The 22812-nt window shown below is 42.8% G+C and overlaps 1 protein-coding gene and 1 long non-coding RNA gene across 5 annotated transcripts in view; one reads left to right on the top strand and one right to left on the bottom strand.

Annotated features, from left to right (window-relative positions):
• Positions 1-4283: 4283 nt before the first annotated feature.
• LOC311516701 lies at positions 4284-6820 on the bottom strand. Its single transcript, XR_014710488.1, has 2 exons — positions 6685-6820; positions 4284-4421 (listed from the first exon to the last, which is right to left on the bottom strand). It is a non-coding gene; the product is annotated as an uncharacterized lncRNA (long non-coding RNA).
• The window catches only part of EFR3A (EFR3 homolog A), a 184487-nt gene continuing 167974 nt past the window's right edge, over positions 6300-22812 (top strand). For all 4 annotated transcript variants that reach the window (XM_084621037.1, XM_084621036.1, XM_084621035.1 and 1 more), the window contains exons 1-2: positions 6300-6413; positions 18879-18931. Coding sequence is in view for 1 of the 4 variants with exons in the window: in XM_084621036.1 (XP_084477162.1) it covers positions 18922-18931 (10 nt within the window). In the remaining 3 variants the exon portion in view is untranslated. The remainder of the gene's footprint in view (positions 6414-18878; positions 18932-22812) is intronic.

The raw sequence follows: 22812 nt of genomic DNA, 5'->3' as shown, positions 1-22812 counted from the left end.
TAAAGACTAAAAAATATTCACATCTGTGAATATGCTTCTTTAAAATCTGCTATATCTTACTGTTAGCCAAACAAGTGACTTTGGATGGCTACAGCCCTTACCTTATGGACACTGTACAGCTCCTTAGCTATCCTCCTCTATGATAAATCTACATTAAAACCATGTGAAATGAAACATTGTGAGCCTGATTATCTTCTCACTTATACCAGTTTACCACGGAGTTACTCTTGGTTACACTGATGTGAGGTGGAATCAACCTCACTGTTTGGTTTTTTTCACCAACTCAGAAACTTCTTGAGCAGAATTAATGTACTGCATTGGCCATCTTGCACCATTTGATCCCCCATTTTGAACTTTTATTGACAGTTTTAGCTAAGGTACCTTTTACTGCTTGCTTAGGAAATTGAAAATTTCCCTGCTACTTTATTAATGTGAACTAAGGCATGTCTACACTGTAAAATTAAGTTGTCCAAAGTTAACATCGACATACAGCTGCCACAGTAATTAAATTCATAGAGCATGGCAGCAGTCCCAGCCATGGTGAGGAAGAGGAGAAAGAGGCAATTTGGGACAATAAGTGGGGAGAGTACATGACCATCAGTATATGCGGATAGGGCAATTGCATTGAATATTGGCACCGTTTTCCACAGGCCATGGTGATTGTAGCTGATCTCTTACTCCTGAGATGTAATGGAGGCTGAAAGGGAACAGCTCCTGCATGTGTCTGGCCGCAGACTGGATCTCTATGCTGCTAGCCTGTGTGCTGCAATGGTGCCTGCTGACATAATTGCTGACTGGCATGAGAAAGTGTCCTACCATGGTGGAAGAAAGAAGAAATAAGGCAGCCCCGCCCCTCAGCCCGAAACCTTTGGCAGAGGATTGCAGACTCCTTCCAGGAAAATTTCCTTGAGATCTTTGTGAGGATTCATGGAACATCCCAGTGCACATAAACAAACTGTTCCCCAGACCCCCTCTGCCTAGCTGTACAGGGGAATGAAAAGCAGATAGCAACTCTGCCTCTGTTGGTTATTTCACTACCTCTTCTAGCCTGATTAAAAAAATAGTAAATGAACAGATGTGTCCCTGCAATATCAAAGCAAACTGCGTACTTACCAGAGGTTCCTTCCCCTGTATCAGTCTCACTAGTGCTAGATGTAGGGACTGACTTGACTGCCCTGGAGTCAGAAAGAGGTTATGGCTCGCCGCACCACTGGATCCCCCAGTTGTCTGCCCCCATACTACTCCTCCTCTTCCTCGTCTAACACCTCCTTCTCACTGTGCTCTTCAGGGGCCTGTGACTCCAGCTCCCTTGAAGTATCCATGGGGCTCTTGGCAGTGGTGGAGTCTCCCCCAAGGACAGCATGCAGCTCCTTGTAGAAGCAGCGTGTCTGTGGCTCCGCACCAGAGCAATTGTTTGCCTCCCTTGCCTTCTTGTATGCCTGCCACAGCTCCATGATTTTCACGAGGCACTGTTGGGTGTCCCTGTTGTAGCCCTTCTTCCCCAAGCCCTGAGCAATCTGCTTATAGATATCAATGTTTCTATGGCTGGATTGGAGTTGTGCCTGCACATTCTCTTCTCCCCACAGACCCAGGAGATCCACCACCTCCTGTGTACTCCAGGCAGGATCCCATTTGCTATGTGGAGCAGACACAGTCAGCTGGGCAGTTCCTATGTGAGCTCTCCATGCCAAGCAAACAGGAAATGGAATTTAAAATTAATGGTGCTTTAAAAGGGGAGGGGTGTTGTCAAGGTTCCTCCCCAACTCTGAACTCTAGGGTACAGATGTGGGGACCTGCATGAAAAACCTCCTAAGCTTATCTTTACCAGCTTAGGTCAAAACTTCCCCAAGGTACAAAATATTATACCCGTTATCCTTGGACTGGCCGCTACCACCACCAAACTAATACTGGTTACTGGGGAAGAGCTGTTTGGACGCGTCCTTCCCCCCAAAATACTTCCCAAAACCTTGCACCCCACTTCCTGGACAAGGTTTGGTAAAAAGCCTCACCAATTTGCCTAGGTGACTACAGACCCAGACCCTTGGATCTTAAGAACAATGAACAATCCTCCCAACACTTGCACCCCCCTTTCCTGGGAAATGTTGGATAAAAAGCCTCACCAATTTGCATAGGTGACCACAGACCCAAACCCTTGGATCTGAGAACAATGAAAAAGCATTCAGTGTTTTACAAGAAGACTTTTAATAAAAAATAGAAGTAAATAGAAATAGAGAAATCCCCCCTGTAAAATCAGGATGGTAGATATCTTACAGGGTAATTAGATTCAAAAACATAGAGAACCCCCTCTAGGCAAAACCTTAAGTTACAAAAAAGATACACAGACAGAAATAGTTATTCTATTCAGCACAATTCTTTTCTCAGCCATTTAAAGAAATCATAATCTAACACATACCTAGCTAGATTACTTACTAAAAGTTCTAAGACTCCATTCCTGTTCTGTCCCTGGCCAAGACGACTACAGACAGACACAGACCCTTTGTTTCTCTCCCTCCTCCCAGCTTTTGAAAGTATCTTGTCTCCTCATTGGTCATTTTGGTCAGGTGCCAGCGAGGTTACCTTTAGCTTCTTAACCCTTTACAGGTGAGAGGAGCTTTCCCCTGGCCAGGAGGGATTTCAAAGGGGTTTACCCTTCCCTTTATATTTATGACAGGTGTGTATCTGTGTACCTGGCCACCAGGTAGTGGAGTTGAAAATGGTGACAAGAGCGGTCACAATGGAGCATTGTGGGACACCTCCTGGAGGCCACGAAAGTCGATGTAAGTAATGCAGTGTCTACTCTGACACTGCATTGCCCTAACTACGTTGCCATAAGTGTGATGCCTCTAGCGGAGGTGGAGTTAAGAAGTCAGTGTAGCGGGCGAATTACATCCCCTGGAGCGACATTTTAGTGTAGATGCTCACAGAGTTAGGTCAGTGTAAGCTGCCTCACATAAATCTAACTCTATAGTGCAGACCAGGCCTTACATTTAATTTAATAAGAAACTATGGAATTATTGCTGTCAAACTACTGAAGTCAATAGACTATTGAGTTCCTCTTTAGTAATGCCTTGGGGAAAGGCCACTTCTGGTTCACTTGCAGAGTGCTTTGCTTTTGAGTGCAGTGGAGTCCAAGGAGGCTTCCCTGTTTCTATATATAGTTGCTTTTCTCTTTTCTTTATTCATCTTTTTTGGTACACAACACTGATTATAGTGTTAGACATGGTCAGCGATTGGGGAGTAGAAGTAGAGATGTTGTTCGATTGAGAGATGACTGGATGACAGTCAGTTAGTGACAGACTAACCTAATAGTCTGTCATCCAGTAACAGACTGTAATAACTGTCATCCAGTCTGTTACTGGATGACAGTTAGTTAGTGACAGACTAACCTAATTCCCTTCTTTGAGAAAATAACTGATATCTTAGATAAGGGATATGCAGTAGAGCTAATATACTTCGACTTCAGTAAAATATTTGACATGGCAGCACATAGAAAAATATTAGTTACATTAGACAAGATGAGGATTAGTACAAGAATGGTAGAATGGATGAGGAACTGGCTAAAGGTGACAAGGCAACGGGTTGTGCTGAAAAGGTGAATTATTGGACTGGAGTGATGTTACTAGTGGAGTTCCTCAAGGATAGCTCTTGGGACCAATCTTATTCAATATTTTATTAATGACCTTGGCACAGAAAGTAGGAGTGTACTATTTGAAATTTTCCAAAGATAAAAAAGTTGGGAGGCATCATCAATGCAGAGGAGGATCAGGATATTATACAGGAAGATCTGGATGAGCTTGAAGACTAGCGTGATGGAAATGTCATGAAATTGAATAGTACAAAGTGTAAAAACAAGAACTTAGGGTCTAATAATAGTAACTTCTGCTACAGGCTGCAGGGGCGGGGGAATCATCAGCTGGAAGCAATAGAGGAGAAAGACATGGATGTGTGTGTCAAGCACAGGATGACTATGAGACACCAAGGTGATGCAGCTGTTGTTAGGAATTTTCTGCCATTTTGTTTTGTTGTTTGTTATCCTCCATGTTGTTTTGCCTTCTTGTTTCTTGGCTTGACACTCTTTTCTTTGTTGCTTATTTTTGATTGGGTAAGCTTAAGGGACTTCTGCCTAGTAACAGAGGCAGAGGCAGGAAATTTGAAGGAAAAGGCCGGAAAATCTGCCTGGCAACAGGAAAGTATATAAGAGTTCCACACAGTGTGCCGGTTGCTATCTGTCCTAGAGGTAGCCTGTGCTCGTTTGTGGTAACATTGAAGAAGAATACACCTACCTGTTCCTGCCATTGAGCGGTTCCGTATCCAATCCAGTGGTGGCTTGCTCTAGTGGTGGCGTGTTCTCCTGAGGCTCCTGGTCCTGGTTCTCAAGGGGTTCCTGGGTTTGCTGATCCCATCTGGTTTTCTGTTGTCTCCTGCTTCCATCAATACAGTGTAATAGAAATATCTATCTTTATTCCTCTGTTATTCATTAAATAAATCCCTTTTGTTTTCTTCCTTAGAGTGAGTAATGTAATTATTGGTATGACCATAGGTGATAGATACTAATTCAGAGTAAACGGGCCTGTCTGGGAGGGGGTCCTTTATAAAGATACCTCCCAAGTTTTCTGGTAACACTGTGAAAAGGTGAATACAATCTTGGGATGTATCAGGCAAGGTTTTTCCAGTAGGGATAGGGAAGTATTCAAGCGATTGTATAGAGCACTGATAAGACGTCATTTGAAATAACATGTACAATTCTGGATACCCATGTTCAAGAAAGATGAATTTGAAGTGAAACGGGTGCAGAGAAGCGCTACTAGGATGACCAAGGGAATGTAGGGCCAGAGGAGACTGGAAGAGCTTGGCTTGTTTAGCCTAGTAAGAAGGCTGAGAATGGACATAATTGCTTATGGGCGGCAGGTATAAGAGGCTTGGGGAGGCTAAGCCACCCCAAACGGGGCAAGAAATGCTGGATGCGGCACACCTCCCTTTGGAGGCATGCTGTCCTGCTGCCTTTACAGCACCACCACCAGAAGCTCCCTAGCAGTGGGGGGCCACCTGCGTTCCACCCAAAGGCCCTGTTCCCGCTCAGCCTCTTATAGAATCAGAATATTCGGGTTGGAAGAGACCTCAGGAGGTCATCTAGTCCGATCCCCTGCTCAAAGCAGGACCAACATCAACTAAATAATCCCAGCCAGGGCTTTGTCAAGCCCGGCCTTAAAAACCTCTAAGGATGGAGATTCCACCACCTATGGTTCCACCTCATATGATTCTATGAAATTCAGGCTACAAATTAGAAGATTTTAACTCTCAGAGGAGTGAGGTTCTAGAACAGCCTCCTAATAGTTGTGGGCGGCAAACAACTTAGTTTTAAGAGTGAGCTAGCCAAATTTATGAGCGCAAATGAATGAGGGGCTGGCTTGTGCTGGTAGGGAGCAGGACTCAGCAGCCTTAAGGGTCATTTCTGATTTATGGTTTATGTGCCTAAAAGCTCATGTGTCCAGGCTTCAGCCGGCCACCCTTAGGCTTCAAGAAGGAATCTCTTGTCACCAAGTCTGTTCAGGTGTTTTTTTTATTTCCTTCCTCTGAAGTACCAGCGATGGCCAGGTCAGGAGATGCGACAGTGGGCAGGATGGGTCAGTGCCCTGAGGTGCCACCGCACAGTGTCTTTTTCAGGTGCGTGGCAGGCCGGTTCTTGCCGACACACTCAGGGTCTGATTGCCACAAGAGGGGCCAGGAAGGGCTTTCCCCCTCAGTCAGATTGGCAGTGAGTGTGGGTTTTCTGCAGGGTCACTGGGCAGGATTAGCTGAGTCTACCTCACTTAATCCCTGACCTGCCATTGCAGGGACTTTGGGCACTGGCGCACCTTGGTCCCTCCCACTGTCTGCCTGGGGCACCTGACGGTGATGGCTGAGGGGGGAAAAGGTCGGAGATGGCCGCATTCAGAGACCATTAGCAACGCCAAGCAGGGGGAGACAGTCCTCAGTGGTAGCAGATGACAGAACGAGGCGTAACGGTCTCAAGTTGCAGTGGGGGAGGTTTAGGTTGGATATTAGGAAAAACTTTTTCACCTGCTTTGAGCAGGGGGTTGGGCCAGATGACCTCCTGCGGTCCCTTCCAACCCTGATAGTTTATGATTCGCACAGCATGCTGGGATTTGTATGCGTGAGCTGCCCCTTCCACCCGGCTTCCCCCAGTGACCCTCAGCTGCGGCAGGGCTGCCTCTGGGGTTAAGCAGCCTCAGTGCCGGGGTCGCGCCTCGGGGGGTAACCAGGAGACTGGGCCGCGACAGTGACCGCGGAAGGCGAGGAGCCCTCCCCCGAAAGAACTACAACTCCCACAGTGCTCCGCGCGCCAGCAGCCTCAGTAGCCGGGAGGAGCAAAATGGCTGCGGCTAAGCCGAGGAAGAGGAGTCGTGGCTGAGGTGAGTCTGCGAGGGCAAGTGAGCGGCTCCGGGGGAGGGAGAGGAAGCGCGGGAAGGAGGGTGCCCGAGGCGAGAGGCGGCAGCCGGGAAGCGAGGCGAAGGCGGTCGGGGTTGTGGCGCCGCACGGAGGCTGGGGCACTTCGCCAACGGTGCCGGCCGGCGCGAGGCGGGGGACTGGCGTCCGAGGCGCCCCCGCGCGCCTGTATCCTGGTGCCTGGGCCCCCCCCGGGCCCGCAGTTCCCGCGCTCCTGGTGCCGCGCAGCCAGCTAACCTTCGCGTGGTGTCCGCGCGCCCTGCGCGTCGCTCCGCCGGGCTGGCCCGGAATCGCATCGCAGAGCGCTCCAGGTGTCGCCGAGTGCCCGCCTGGGGCTGTGCTGCAAAGTTTGCCCCGGCCGCCAGCCAGCCAGCCAGCCTCCCGAGCCCTGCTGTGGCTTCACCACGTCAGTGTCCCCTGCAGCGCCTGGGGCCGTGGGGGGGGGTCACTCGCTGTGGGAAGGGGCCGCGAACTCATCACGGAACAGCCCCCTGATACTATGTTGTGATGTCAAGTATCAGAGGGGGTTAGCCGCGTTAGTCTGGATCTGTAAAAGCGGCAGAGTCCTGTGGCAGGATGAGATAGGCCTGTTAACACCACTATGTCCCTTGGTATTGTAGTGTCTGGAGGCAGGTGTTTCTGTTTTTCGTTGAGTGATATACTGATATGGTATACATACAGGTCTGTCTTGCATAGTATTGACCAAACACCATGATACAAATATTGTAAGCGTGCTGTCAAGCTGTTCAGGGAATCCATTTAGCGCTAACGAATGTCATTTGCTTGTCTGACACTCTTAGGATGATTGTGTCCTGGCAACACATGACAGTGAGGTGTGACAATGCAGATCTGACCTTTGTAGTGTTAGATGAAAGTTACACAGTTTTGTGACTATCCGTGATGATAGCTTTCCATCTCTCTGACGGGCTGGTGTATTATAGAGACCAAACTTGACCTTTGGAGGGAAATTTGTTTATGGTATGATGGACTGCAGTACCGAGCTTGTCTGTTGAAAGACTCTGTAAATAGGCTCTAAAATGTTTACATAAAATTTCACTGAGAAATTACAAATTTGGGGGATTAAAATACTGATTGTAGGGCCATTACACTGGGAGAACTTCACTAAGTGAGACTTTAAATTGCTTTTGAAACACGCTGTTAAATCCTTCATAGGAGGAAAAGACACTCTAAAATGTGCCAAAATGAGTGAGTTGGCAGGTCTATGATTGTTCATTCAGAAAAAACAGTGTTAAAAGTGGGAACTGAAGGTAATTATTTTACAAATAAGATAGCAGTGATTGATTTCTGGTTTCAAATACTGTAATGTTGGAAAATGTTAAACTTCCTTCCCCATTTTCTCCTCTGCTCTCTTACCCCATCCTAGTGTACATATGTCTGTGTGAGTGTAAATATGTATACCTGTATCAAAATTTGGAATTCCATTAGACTGCAATACTAAAACTGCAAAGAGTATGATTGATCTTCTGCTTCAGGTCTAATAAAATGGAATCATTAAGAACATAAGAATAGCCATGCTGGGTCAGACCAATGGTCTATTTAGCAGAGTATCCTGTCTTCTGACAGTGGTCTGTGCCAGGTTCATTCAATGGAATGAATGAACAGGGAATGGACAAAACAGGGTAATTATTGAGTGATCACTTGTGGTCCAGTCCCAGCTTCTGGCAGTTAGAGGTTTAGGGACACCCAGTGTATCGCGTTGGGTCCCTGACCATCTTGGCTAATAGCCATTGATGGGCCTATCCCCCATGAACTCATCTAAATTTTGTTTTTAACTCAGTTATAGATTTGGCCTTCACAATATCTCCTGGCAATGAGTTCCACAGATGATCTCTATGTTGTGTGAAGAAGTTCTTCCTTATGTTTGTTTTGGACCAGGAATCACACATTGAAATGAATAGGCAGTAGGTTTTTGTGTTACATGAAGGGGTAAATAGCGCTTCCCTATTCATTTTCTCCACACCATTTTTCCCACTAAAATATAGATTTCACTCCAAGCTTGGGGGAGTGGATAAAATGCCGAAGAATCTCACAACAGGTTACTTGTATGTAGTGGGCTAACTATGAAGAAAACTTTCTAACTATAGGACTAGATTACCAAAGTAGATTGTATAATCCCTGTCATTGGAGGTTTTTAAGAACAGGTTAGATAAAGACCTTTCAGAGATGGTATAGATGACCTCTTGAGGTTCCTCACAGCCCTGCATTTCTGTGATTCTATGAAGGAAATTGTTTACATTCCTAACTACAGTGTGTGCTAGTAGGTGTCCACATTAGTAACACTGATGACTTTCAGATTCCCAGATGATTGGTTGGCTGTTGGATCAGAGACCTGTTGTGGAAATAGACTGCCATTGTTCTGGCTCCATAAGCTTTAAAGGAAATGAAAATAAACTGTTTCATGAATTTTGTGCCATGTAACATCTGTATTTTGACATCACTAAAATGGCTAATGTTAGGGGGTTTTCAATAAAAATGTCTATGAATGGGATTATCATAGTTTAGCATAGAAAGCAAAAGTTATGACAGCTGTTCAAAGAATCCTAAGCAATTCCAGTAGCACATTTTGTTCCAAAATGTGTGGTTCCCTGTAATCAACTTATATCATTTTTATGTGATTAAAAATACCATTTATGTACTTTAATCAGTGCTTTCAGTTGATTTTATTTTAATATGGTGCTTCTCTACTATTTTATGTTAATAGCTAGATCCTGAGATGGCACTTTCAGAGATGGACTTTACTGAGAGAAATGGAAACTGATGGCTGGCAGATTGAGTATCTTAGAAAGAAAAGGAGTACTTGTGGCACCTTAGAGACTAACCAATTTATTTGAGCATAAGCTTTCGTGAGCTACAGCTCACTTCATCGGATGCATACTGTGGAAACTGCAGAAGACATTTTGTTTCATGGTCTCTGTGTATATAATGTCTTCTTTCCACAGTATGCATCCGATGAAGTGAGCTGTAGCTCACGAAAGCTTATGCTCAAATAAATTGGTTAGTCTCTAAGGTGCCACAAGTACTCCATTTCTTTTTGCGAATACAGACTAACATGGCTGTTACTCTGAAACCTGAGTATCTTAGGAGCATCATATCAGGGTGAAATAAGATGATTACCAGTACTATGGCACTTTTAGGCTTTTTTTTTCTTTTTTTTTTTCTTTGTGGATGAGCATGTTAGATTTGTGGCTGTCAGTTACATGGGGAAAACTTTCCTTTTTACTCACTTGTTTCATACATTTTATTGCCATGTTTTGTAATGATTGAAGATTTGTTTAAAAACGGGCTTGATCCTTTTCAGTCAGTTTTCTTTTGAATTGATTCTGCAGCATATAAAAGCTGAATTTGTGGTAGTTGCCATGGCAACAGAGTCATAATATTTGTACATATACATCAGTAGTACCTATTGAGGATCTCTGTCTGCTTTACAAAAAAATACATTTAGCCTCACCGATACCCCTGTGTGACACATTATTTCAATATTGCAGATGGGGAACTTGAACAGAGGTGAAAGGCAAAAGGTACAAGTGAACAATAATTTTGAATGCTTCAGTTCTTGGGTGCCCAACCTGAGATGCCTCGTGCCTGATTTTTCAGAGGCACTGAGCACCTATATCATGATCTTTATTTGGGCTTGGGGGCTGTTCATCTCTTCCAAAAAAGAACCCTAGAAATCTCCAGTTGGGAAATCCAAAATTAGTGTCTCCCAAGGCTTGTGAAAGAGCTGTTAATAAAAATACAGATCTCCTGACTCCCATTACTGTACCCTAATCACAATACTGTATTTCCTCCCAGACTCAGGATTGCTACTTTGTTGTGGGCTAAAATAGACTAGTTGGTTAAGGACAGGATAAGAAGTAAGGAAGTATTACTATTCCTCCCCACCGCCAGCGCACACATTTTAAATTGACATAGCAATTTCTAGTTGGCTGATTGGAGGCTGAGCCTAGAGCTATAATTACTGGGCATTGCACTGATTGCTTTACTTCAGCCCAAAGGCTGTATTAATTCTCCTGGAATTTATGGCAACAGGAGGGGAGATTGACTATTGTGAGAATCTGGAATTGTGGAATATGCTATGTGACATTTTTAGCTTGCAAGAGCCCACCTCGCACTAACCTTCTGCTGTAGAGCTCTTTTGGTCTTCCAGGGCATGCTGATCAAAAGACTTTGGACTGCAACAAAGTCAGTGTTTGTGGCTTTCTAGAGTTTGTGTCGCAGCTATTTTCAGGTGGATGGGTCTGCCAGCGCAGACAATAATATTAATTGATTGGAATATTAAATGATATATGTTCTTCGCTATGCATAATGAAAGTCTATACAAATAAATGGTATTGTGGATTTATATCAAGTCTTGTGTGGTTAAAAGCTAAAGAATGGCTTTTCTAACTGCCTTTCCTTCAAATTAAGCCTGGGATCTGAAAGTAAAGCTGTGCTCTTTCTAAGCCACTTACCAGTTTTAGTCACTTGTCAGAATAGAACAGCATTCTGACAGAGCCATAACTCTAAGGATATGTCTACACAGCAACTAGACACCTGTGGCTGGCTTGTGCCAGCCAACTCAGGCTCGTGCCAGCTGACCAAGGCTATGGCTGCAGTGCTGTTTTACTGCTGTGTAGATGGCTGGGCTGCGGCCCAAGCTCTAGGACCCTGCAAGGTGGGGGGGTGTCCTAGATTTCGGGCTTCAGCCTAAGCCTGGTCAGTCTACAGAGAAATGAAACAGTCCCGCAGCCTGAGCCCTGCTAACCCGAGTCTGATGGCATGGGCCAGCCGTGAGGTGTGGGTTTTGTGTTTATTTGCTGCGTAGACATCTGAGTAAGACTAATGGTCCATCTAGCCCAGTATCCTGTCTTGTGGCAAAGACCAGTGCCAGGTGCTTCAGAGGGAACGAACAGGATAGTTATCGTGTGATCCATCCCCTGTTGTCCAGTCCCAGCTTCTGGCAGTCAGAGGCTTAGGGACACCCTGAATGTGGGGTTGTGTCCCTGACCTTCTTGTCTAATAGCTATTGATGAACTTATATTCAGGGAACATATGTAATTTTTTTTAATCCAGTTATACTTTTGGCCTTCACAACATCCCCTGACAATAGATTCCACAGGTTGACTGTGTGCTATGTGAAGAAGTACTTCCTTATGTTTGTGATAAATCTGCTGCCTATTTATTTCATTGGGTGATCTCTGGTTCTTGTGTTATGTGACGGGGTAAATAATACTTCCTTATTCACGTTCTCCACACCATTCATGATTTTATAGACCTCTAGCCTATCACCCCTTAATTGTCTCTTTTCCAAGATGAATAGTCCTAGGCTTTTTAATCTCTCCTCATGTGGAAGCTGTTCCATACCCTTAGTCATTTTTGTTGCCCTTCTCTGTACCTTTTCCATTTCTAATGCATTTTTTTTAAGATGTGGTGACCAGAATTGCATGTGGTATTCAAGGTGTGGGCATACCATGGATATATATAGTGCCATTATGATATTTTCAGTATTGTCTATCCCTTTCCTAATGGTTCCTGACATTCTTAGCTTTTTTGACTGCTGCTGTATGTTGGGCAGATGTTTACAGAGAACTATGCACAATGACTCCAAGATCTTTCTTGAGTAGTAACAGCTAATTTAGACCCCATCAGTTTGTATGTATAGTTGGGATTATGTTTTCTGATGTGCATTACTTTGAACTTATCAACATTGCATTTCATCTGCCATTTTGTTGCCCAGTCACCCAGTTTTGGGAGATCCCTTTCTAACTCTTCCCAGTCACCTTTGGCATTAACGATCTGAAATAATTTTGTATCGTCTGCAAACTTTGCCATCTCACTGTTTACCTCTTTTTCCAGATCATTTATGATTATGTTGAATAGCATTGGTCCCAGTACAGATCCTTGGAGGACACTGCTATTTACCTAATTCCACTGTGAAAACTGACCATTTATTCCTACCTTTATTTCCGGTCTTAACCAGTTACTGATTCGTGAAAGGACCTTCCCTCTTATTCCATTACTTCTTATTTTGCTTAAGAGCCTTTGTTGAGGGACCTTGTCAAGGCTTTCTGAAAGTTCAAGTATGCTGTATTGACTGGATTACCCTTGTCCACATACTCTCCAAGAATTCTAGTAGATTGGTGTCAGAGTAACAGCCGTGTTAGTCTGTATTCGCAAAAAGAAAAGGAGTACTTGTGGCACCTTGGAGACTAACCAATTTATTTGAGCATAAGCTTTCGTGAGCTACAGCTCACTTCATCGGATGCATGATTTCCCTTCACAAAAGCTGGGTTAACTCTTCCTCAACATATCGGGTTGATGTGTGTGTCTGATAATTCTGTACTATATTTTCAACCAGTTTACCTGATACTGAAGATAGCTTACTGGCCTGTAATTGCGAGGATACTCTTTAGTATCTTTTAAAAATCAGCATTACGTTCTCTATCTTTCGGTCATCTGATACAGATGCTGATTGAAACAATAGGTTACACACCATATTTAGTAGTTGTGTACGTTCATATTTGAGTTCCTTCAGAACTCTTAGGGGAATACCATATGGTTCTGGTGACTTACTACTGTTTAATTTATCAGTTTATTCCAAAACCACCTCTATTGACCTCTCAGTATGGCACAGTTCTTCCGATTTCTCACAAGGCGTTTTGTAGGAAAGTTCCCAGTTCTGGCTCAATCCTGAGGCTCTAGAGATCTCTGTGGTGGCCCAGTGGTCAGTGCCACATAGAGTCAAGATGTGCACCTCTTCATGCACCAATGGGGAATTTGAGAGCATGGTGTGCTGGGGTGGTTTTTGTCCAATTTGATGACATGACCAAAGAGCATGCAATGCTGCTTTTGAATATAATGAGCGATTGAAAGAAGGCATCTCTCAGCAAGATTGTAATGTTTTGCATAAAGTCAGACCACTTTATGTTCAGGATTTAGTGTTACCAGTGCATATGGAAAGTCTCTAGCCACTCAAAATCTGCCTATAAGAGAGTCCAGGTTTCTAATCCATACAGCAGTACAGGTAATACGCAGGTTTGATCGATCCAGAACTTTGTCTCAGCTTAAAGATGTTTCTGCATCTGTAAGTGAGACGTGAACTTCATGCAGGAAGTGAGAAGACATCTTTGTCAGAGAATGTCCGGTTTGCTTTGGCCATCTGAATTTTGCTTTCAGCCTAGGTAGATGACAGTTTTGAACCAACTCTTCACAAGGTATTGTGGTGGCCCAGCTCCAAGGTTCTGAACCTTGGTCTTCTGGCATGTGACGTTCAACCCCATAGTGGGGGTAGCCTTCCGGAAACCTTGGAGGGTGGGACTGAAATTCTATGACTTCTCCCCAAGCAAGGCTACTTCATCCGTGTTGTGTGTGTTGGTGAACATTTCTTACCGATGTTGATTCTGATATGAGGAGCCCCAAGTCCGAATATCCAATCAATAGCTTGACAGAAAGTGCCAGGGTGAGAGTGCAACTCTATCTCACACCCAAAGTTGTGTAGAAATGCAGCGAAAGCTGTTAACCAGCATGACTTTCACACAGGTACTGGTGTGAAGACCATGCGCCAGATTTAGCAGAATCAAAAGCCAAGTTGATGTCAATATATGACACGTGAAGTGGGTAGTTAAATTCTTGGTACAGATCAGCCAGAGGGTAATGACAGTGTCCATTGTTGACCTCTGTCAAGGAGTATCTGCATCCTACCAAGCAGAACATGAGCAAACACCTTTCAAGGGACTGACAACCATGAAATTGGCCTGAAGTTCCCATACTCAGTGCGAGATCCTTTGCCCTTGTACAGGGATACTATGATATGATTATTCCATTCTGTTGGTACTTCGCCAGATGCCCACACTTTGAAGAATATTTGTTGCAGGCTGTTGCTCACTGCTTCCAAAGCATCTTTGAGCAGGTCTGGGGGAATGTCAGGTCCAACAGTGCATCCACTCTGTAACTTCGGAATGGCCTTTCGTACTTCCTCAAGTGACCGAGGGATCAGTGGTTTCAGAGTGGTAGCCGTGTTAGTCTGTATCAGCAAAAAGAATGAGGAGTACTTGTGGCACTAACAAATTTATTTGAGCATAAGCTTTCGTGGGCTAAAGCCCCCTTCATCGGATACATGCAGTGGGAAATACAGTAGGAAGATAGATATATATACACACACACACACCATGAAAAAATGGGTGTTGCCATACACACTATAACGAGATTGATCAATTAAGGTGAGCTATTATCAGCAGGAGGAAAAAAAACTTTTGCAGTGATCATCAGGATTGCCCGTTTCCAACAGTAGACAAGAAGGTGTGAGTAACAGTAGGGGGGGGGGAATAAGCATGGGGAAATATTTAGGGATCAGTGTTTGTCCTTGGGTCTTCAGCCTTATGGTTTGCCATGTCACATAGCTCTGGACAGTTGTCAGTGGCATAATGTGCTTTCCATCTATCCAGGACCTTGTCCATCAATGACCAGGGAAAGCTAGCCAGTTTTGTGATGTAGATGCTGGAAGGTTATTTATGGCTGCCAGCTAGGTGCCTGGTGACTGTAGGCAGGATGCAGATTGTTGAACTTTAGGCCATTCTCTGCCTCGTCGTCCAGGGAGTTGTTGTAAATTTCAATCATGTTTTGCCATAGCTTGGAAAATGCCTTTCAGCCTTCACTCCCTCTCCCCTCTCCTCCCCTAAGAGCTGAGTACCTAAAGTTCACACTGCATTTGTTGCACATTAGCTCTTTGGGGCAGGAGACCTGTCTTACATTTATGTAAAGCACCTAGTACACACTGGAGCAGTATATAAATAATGACATATAAAAGAACTACAATAAAAGAATATTAAGGTTGCTTAGTCAAGCACTCAAAGATTAAAAAATGCCAGAATTAAGGTTGCCCATGCAAACGTAATTCAGTCCCATGTGCGTATGTGTTAGGATATAACTTTTAGTTAAATATTCAATATTTTTTCCATAGGACCCCTGCCTCATTCTGTGAGTTCGAGCAAGTTAGTTGCTGAAAGAAGGGAGGCTTTCCTGTGCTCTCAGCTCTGATAATCAGAGCTACAGCAGCCCCCAGCAACTGCGGGGAAAGTTTTGCTCAGCCTCTGCAGTCTTGGGAAGAAACGGGCTTAGTTGCTTCATGGGGATTGTGCATGTGTGGTCTGGGTAGCATCTGGGAACTGTTTCAGCATGCAGCACTACTAGTGCACATGGAATCTTCAGAGAATTTAGTTGTTGGGTTCTAACAAATCTTTACTGTAAGTTTCAGAAGGTTATAAGTTGGTCAAATTTGGGCCCACTGTTTATTATTTTTATTACTGGAGTGCTAGGAGCCCTAATTTTGGGCCAGTACCACAAAGCACTAGGAGCTGTACAAACAGAACAAAACAACAGTCCTTTCCCTGAAACACTTACAGACTAAAAAGACCAGACAGACAGGGAAGGCGTACGACACACAAGCAGAGTGTACAATCTGGTGGCAGCAAATATATTAGTTCCACAGTTTTTATTTTCTCTCTGGTGGGTTTAGTTAGGAGGGGATAAGCTAAAGGGCAGAGAGAAAGGACATTGAAGAGAAGGAGGATGAGGGAACAGAAGGGGAGAAGAGTGTAAGTGGAGGGTTCCCAGGTGTCTGGTTTTCGACTGGAATGCCCAGTCAAAAAGGGACCCTGGTGGCTCCAGTTGGCACTGCCGACTGGGCCATTAAAAGTCCAGTCAGTGGTGCAGCGGGGGCCCAGGGCTAAGGCAGGCACCCTGCCTGCCCTAGCTGCACGCAGCTCCCAGAAGCAGCCATCAGGTCCTTGCGGCCCCATGGCGCATGGGTGGCCAGGGAGGCTCTGCACGCTTTCCCTACCCTGAGTGCCAGCTCCTCAGCTCCCATTGGCTGGGAGCTGCGGGGGAGGCGCGTGAGGGCAGTGTGTGGAGCCTTCCTGGCCGCCCATGCACCAAGGGGCCAGAAGGACCTGGCAGCTGCTTCCTAGGAGCCATGGTAAGTGCTGCCGGGACCCCCCCCCCCAACCCCCTGCCCCCAGCCTGGAGTCCCCTCCCACGCCCAAACTTCCTTCTGGAGCCTGTATCCTGCACCACCTCAACCCCCAGCCCTGAGCCGCCTCCTGCATCCCAAACCCTCATCCCTGGCTCCACCCCAGAGCCTGCAACCCCAGCTGGAGTCTCCTGCACCCTGAACCCCTTATTTCGGTCCCTACCCAGAGCCTGCACCCCCAGCCCAGTGAAAAAGAGTGAGGGTGGGGAAGAGCAAGCGACCGGGGGGGGGGGGAATGGAGCAAGTTGGGGAGGGGCCTCAGAAGGGGCAGGGTAGGGGTGTTCAGTTTTGTGCAGGTAGAAAGCTGGCAACCCTGGTGACATAAAGTGAAGAGACTGAGGAAGGGGGAGGTTTGGAGCACACAGCCAGTCAGCACAGAGAAAGTCCAGTCAGAGTCTCTGGCTAGCTCCTCTTTGCAGCTTTCCGATCCCTGTGGACTTGGGAGAAAAGGCACACCCCTCACACCAAGGTGACTCCCTCTTAGATTTCTACTGCCTGTTCTAAAGCATGGGGGTGCTAAAACTTCTCAGTGGAAAGGTTGTAAAAAAAAATTATGTGGGAAAAATTTTTCTTAAGCTTGTTCTCAAACAGTTAAACTGTTTCAGCACAAAATTTTCAAAAACTTCAGCATTAGGCTCACACCTGGTATGAAAAACTTCAGCCTGAACAATTGAGGTTTGGCAAATTTATAAGCTTTCGAAAATAGGGTCTTATAATAGGAAGTGTCAGGCAACTGAAATTATATTTGTCTCTACCTTCTACCTATAATGTTTCACTGGCAAAGTGTATTGTGTCCCCATTCATTGCGGTTGTCAAAAATTCAACACTCATAAACATCAGGCTCTTTTAATTAAAACCTTGTTAAGGCTGCTCAATTGTGTACTACAAATGCACCCTTAATGAAGCCAGAAAATATCTGTTCTCTCTAATCCCTGAGTCAAATTTTCAACCAAAGTTGTTAATTCATCTTTATTATACAAACATGCACCACCCACAATACACATGCTTTCCCCCTCCACAAAAAATAAAAGCTTTAACTTTGTCCTTGTGGAGAGGCATACTTTTCAAACATGATAGATTGACTTAAATCACTGATTTTAATCAGCAAGCACTAAACCTTGATTTAAAAAATTGATTTTAATCCTATTTTGTATTTGAGAGGTTCATTCTCCTTGGTTGTTATAACCGTTAAAACATGTTGATTTGCAACTAAATGTAGTTTTATTAAATTTGGTACTTCTTTTTGCTTACCAGAGGATACTGTCAAGGTTCCTCCCCCACTCTGAACTCTAGGGTACAGATGTGGGGACCTGCATGAAAAACCTCCTAAGCTTATCTTTACCAGCTTAGGTCAAAACTTCCCCAAGGTACAAAATATTCCGCCCTTTGTCCTTGGATTGGCCGCTACCACCACCAAATTAATACTGGTTACTGGGGAAGAGCTGTTTGGACACGTCTTTCCCCCCAAAATACTTCCCAAAACCTTGTACCCCACTTCCTGGGAAATGTTGGATAAAAAGTCTCACCAATTTGCATAGGTGACCACAGACCCAAACCCTTGGATCTGAGAACAATGAAAAAGCATTCAGTTTTCTTACAAGAAGACTTTTAATAAAAATAGAAGTAAATAGAAATAAAGAAATCCCCCCTGTAAAATCAGGATGGTAGATACCTTACAGAGTAATTAGATTCAAAACATAGAGAGCCCCTCTAGGCAAAACCTTAAGTTACAAAAAAGATAGACAGAAATAGTTATTCTATTCAGCACAGTTCTTTTCTCAGCCATTTAAAGAAATCATAATCTAACACGTACCTAGCTAGATTACTTACTAAAAGTTCTAAGACTCCATTTCTGGTCTATCGCTGGCAAAGACAGACTATAGACAGACACACAGACCCTTTGTTTCTCTCCCTCCTCCCAGCTTTTGAAAGTATCTTGTCTCCTCATTGGTCATTTTGGTCAGGTGCCAGTGAGGTTACCTTTAGCTTCTTAACCCTTTACAGGTGAGAGGCGCTTTCCACTGGCCGGGAGGGATTTCAAAGGGGTTTACCCTTCCCTTTATATTTATGACAGTACTCTAAACAATAATATAGCTCAACATTCATGTAGTCAGATTACTAATTTTTGTTTTTTATGATGTTAGAAAATGATGTATTATTATTATTATTAGATGGTTTTTTACTTGTGAATTGTCAAGCTGCATTTGGATGGAAATTGGAATTCAATTAAATGTACAAAAATGGCTTTGTAAAAATTTTTTTAGTTTCATAAAACTGCCTTCAATGTGCTGTATACATAAGGAAAAATTTATCAAAGCATGTTTTGCATTTGAAATTAATACATTAAACCAATGTACATAATGTCTTGACTTCTTACTCAAATTATATTTTTATTTTCTTATAGCTTATTTCATCTTGCAAAACTGAAGACAAATTCCTGGCTAACAATGCCTGGTAGTAAGTATTACAACCTTTAGTTATATTGAAAAAATGTTTAAGGATATCATGTTGTGTATTAAATATTGCTTAATTGGGGTAGGGGGAACCCAAGTGAAATAAGGGAACTAATAATGCAGGTATTATCTTTTTAGTTTAAAATGGAATTGGATTTGCTCAAGACCGTGTGATTGGCCATACATTCATGTACCAATACATATCTGTTGAGAACATTTTAAAAATGAAATCTCATATATAAGGTTGGCAACTTCTTGTTAACTGCTCAGTGATCATAAAATCTTCATAGTTGTAAAATTGTTCATCATAAAATTATGGTGAATTTAGTACGTGACTGAAAGTATGTGGTGGGGCAAAACAAAAGTTACAAAAGAAGCTGTGGTACTCCAGTGCAATCCTACCCACAAAGTATTTTAAAATAGTAAGTAATACAGTATAGTAAATAGAATGAATAGTTAACTTATAAAATGATAGGTCTAATACTTAATATATAAAAATACAGCTAACATTTTGACAGAAGCATCTTTAAGATTCAAAAAGATCATGTATCTTGAGGAAGAAAAACCTCATGTATATAAAAGCTTCAGGCTGGGGAAGGAAATGAACCCACCACACAATTAATACCAAGTAAAGTAACTTATCTCAAAAAAAAAAAACCCCAAACAAACCAAAAAACCCCCCCAAAAAGTAGTATTTATAATAAGTGAATTTCTCTTTCATAATGACTAAGTGAGAGTCTTCAAAAACAAAAACCAGGATTGTTGAAAATATAGATATACTGTTTTGAATATGGATTTTACAGATGTCTGGATTGATCAGGAAACATTAATCTAATTTGTGTTTTAGGTTGCTTGTCATCTCAGAAATCCATGAATCAAAATATGTGCTATATGTTAGGAGCTAAATCTGTTGGGTATTTTGCTATTTAGTTACTACTTGCTACTTACTGTAAAATATTTTTGGGGTATTTTGTTGTGTTACAGTGTCACAGCTTTTTGTAAATTGCTGTTCTGTAGGTGAAGCAGCATTTGGATGTTTGCTGTTTGGGCCCTCGTGATTATGAAATACCTTTCTATAAATATTTTTGCATTTTTTCCCGGCATCATGGAATAAAGAAATAGAACAATCTCCTTCATTTAAGTATAGGGAGAGCTCTTGTAAAGAGAACATGTTATGTAGAATGCAGAGTAGGTGTTGTATGTCAACAATTTTTAATAGCTTGCATGTTGCCAAAATGGATATTAAATTATAGTTGAATTCACTTTTGAGGTTGCTGGCATAGTGTTCTTATTTCTTTTTTTATTGAGAATGCTTCAGTGAAGATGTCAAGAGAAATAGCCTAATAGAAGAAATGTAAATTTAATTTTTTCCTCTATCTTTATCAGAAATATTTTCCCCAGGTCTGGCAAACTGAGTGGTGACATAATAGAAATGCTATTCCTTTTTTGACACTTGTGTTATTGAATCAGAACACTGGGTTTGAGAGAGTGTGTGTGATTTGGATTTTGGGAGAGAATGGAATGCAGTAGAGATAAATTGGGAGTAGAGGAGGGTTTTATTTTAAATTGAAGGGCAGTTCACAATTTAATTACTAAATTTTATTGTATATTAGGTTTGAATTCAGTGTGAACATTTTGTACTGAATTCCTAAAAAGGAATTCAGATAAATGGGTGTGTGGTCTGTAATGATTGATAGCACTAATTCTCTTGATGGTCCTTTATGACTATAACTGGAGTGCATATGCTTGTCTGTGATTAGGTACCTCTTCAGCATAACTTTCTTTTTGAGTAGTACATAGACAATAGAAACAAGATTTGGCCATTAAGGTCCAAAAATGGGGAGGAAGCTTGTAGCTTCTTTAAGAAGTGCAAAAGAATGGTGATTCATGGGGAAGACAAGTGAGGAAGAAGACCTGTTGAGTGAATGTGTCAAGGTTGTTGATGTTGAATGTCAGCCTGCTCGCTTTGAATAATAAATCAATCGATTAGACATATAGAGAATTGGTCACACAAGAGGTATATGGGTGCTTAATCAAGAGCAAAGGTTTTTAAACTAGGGCAGTACTTTTGTAAAAACGGTGGAACATCTGTCTTTAAGCAGTGATGCTTGATGCTATTTGTAGCCCCTCATATCTTTTTATAATTGTCAGATTTTTTTTTTACCAACTAAATTTACCCCTTCCATCCCTACCCCCATTCTTGGGGCGGGGAAGAAATCCTCTCCGGACCAGCCTTGTATGTTTCATATCTGTCTTTATCAAATGGTTGCTTTGGTGTAAATTAAGAGATTGACTTGTGGATAACTTTAGAGTTGCAGAGGTAGCTCTTGTGCAGAAACAGAACCAGACTGCAAAGAAATCTGGAGATAGGAGCAGTGGGATATTCAGTACTAATGTACACAAAATAAATAGCAAGAATTAAAATTTGTACAGTATGTAACCAAGTGGTATGGGTTGGGGAGAGAATGTAAGCCAGCAGCTACACCTGTAATGTTAGTACATTTGAACAAGGAGCCAAGGTAAATATTCTGTCTTAACATTTTTTCATGTAATTATTTCTAATTGGAAAGGAATGGGATCAGACTATAAAGAATATAGGATATTAGCTGTGAACAGATGAGTTTGAAGATGGGTTTTTGCAAGCCTCTGAACAAGCTTACTAAAGATTGTACTCATCTTTCCCTGCCTCTGACATAGTGTTTTTTTATTTTTTTGTTTTTGTTTTTTAGGGAGACACTGGTGTCATCCTGACACCACCGTTTCACACTCTCCCACCCTTTAAGTTGTATACTGGGGATGTGTCTTGATTCATCTTACTTTACACTTTGCATACTGTATTATTGTTCTTACATGCTTGTAGTATTCTTTACCAGCTTATTGGGAGACATTAAGGGGGGTGGGATAGCTTAGTGGTTTGAGCCAGGGTTGTGAGTTCAATCCTTGAGGGGCCCATTTAGGGCTCTGGGGTAAAAATTGGGAATTGGTCCTGCTTTGAGCAGGGGGTTGGACTAGATGACCTCCTGAGGTCTCTTCCAACCCTGATATTCTATTCTATGGTAACTCAAGCTTTTTAAAAATGAAAAGGAGTACTTGTGGCACCTTAGAGACTAACCAATTTATTTGAGCATAAGCTTTCGTGAGCTACAGCTCACTTCATCGGATGCAAGCTTTTTACTCTCTAAAGCTGAGTCCTCCCTGCATTATTAGCTTGAGCTTCAGCAACACTCAGTCTCCAACCCGTCCTTCCTGATGGGCTACCTTGAGCTTAAAGCTCCAGTTTATTTCAAGCTAGAAACTTCTGGGTGCAGTGGGGTTAGGTGTAGCACTCAAAATGCCGCAAGATTAATGCAGTGGAAAAAAAACCCCTCTGAGTTGGAAAATAAAACCACTGTAAATTAGCTTCTTTGTAGATGTCACACAGGATTCCTACTAACCAACTCTCAGCATTTCTAGTTGTTATGAAGTAGTATGTTGCTATGAAACCTTAGATCATGGCCATCCTTCAGTGCTCCACTACAGTCTCCTTCTCCTCTCAATGTTACAGCTTCATTCATACTGTCATACTCAGCTGTAAAACATTGACTTCAATCTCATAGTTATTCATGGGCAAATTCATTGCCACTAGACAGGTCTGTGGTCATCTATTGAAATTCACATTGTGCATTTGAGTACATGTAATTGTGAGAAATTGAATGTGCATTTTGACTGGTAATATGTTGGAGCATGGATAAATTTATTTAAATCAGTGATTTTAAATCAGTTTTTAATTATTTAAATCAAGTGAGAAACTTTGATTTAAATAATTGAGTTTAATCTTGTTTTGTGTTTGTACTTTTTAGTTATTTTCCTAAAGAGAGGTTCAGTCTCGTGTTCATTTGCAACCAA

Source organism: Lepidochelys olivacea, assembly GCF_965140295.1.
Source record: "Lepidochelys olivacea isolate rLepOli2 genome assembly, chromosome: 2".
Classification (NCBI taxonomy): Eukaryota; Metazoa; Chordata; order Testudines; family Cheloniidae; genus Lepidochelys; species Lepidochelys olivacea.
Note: the sequence above shows the minus strand (reverse complement) of the source record. Positions and strands in the feature narration are given on the sequence as shown.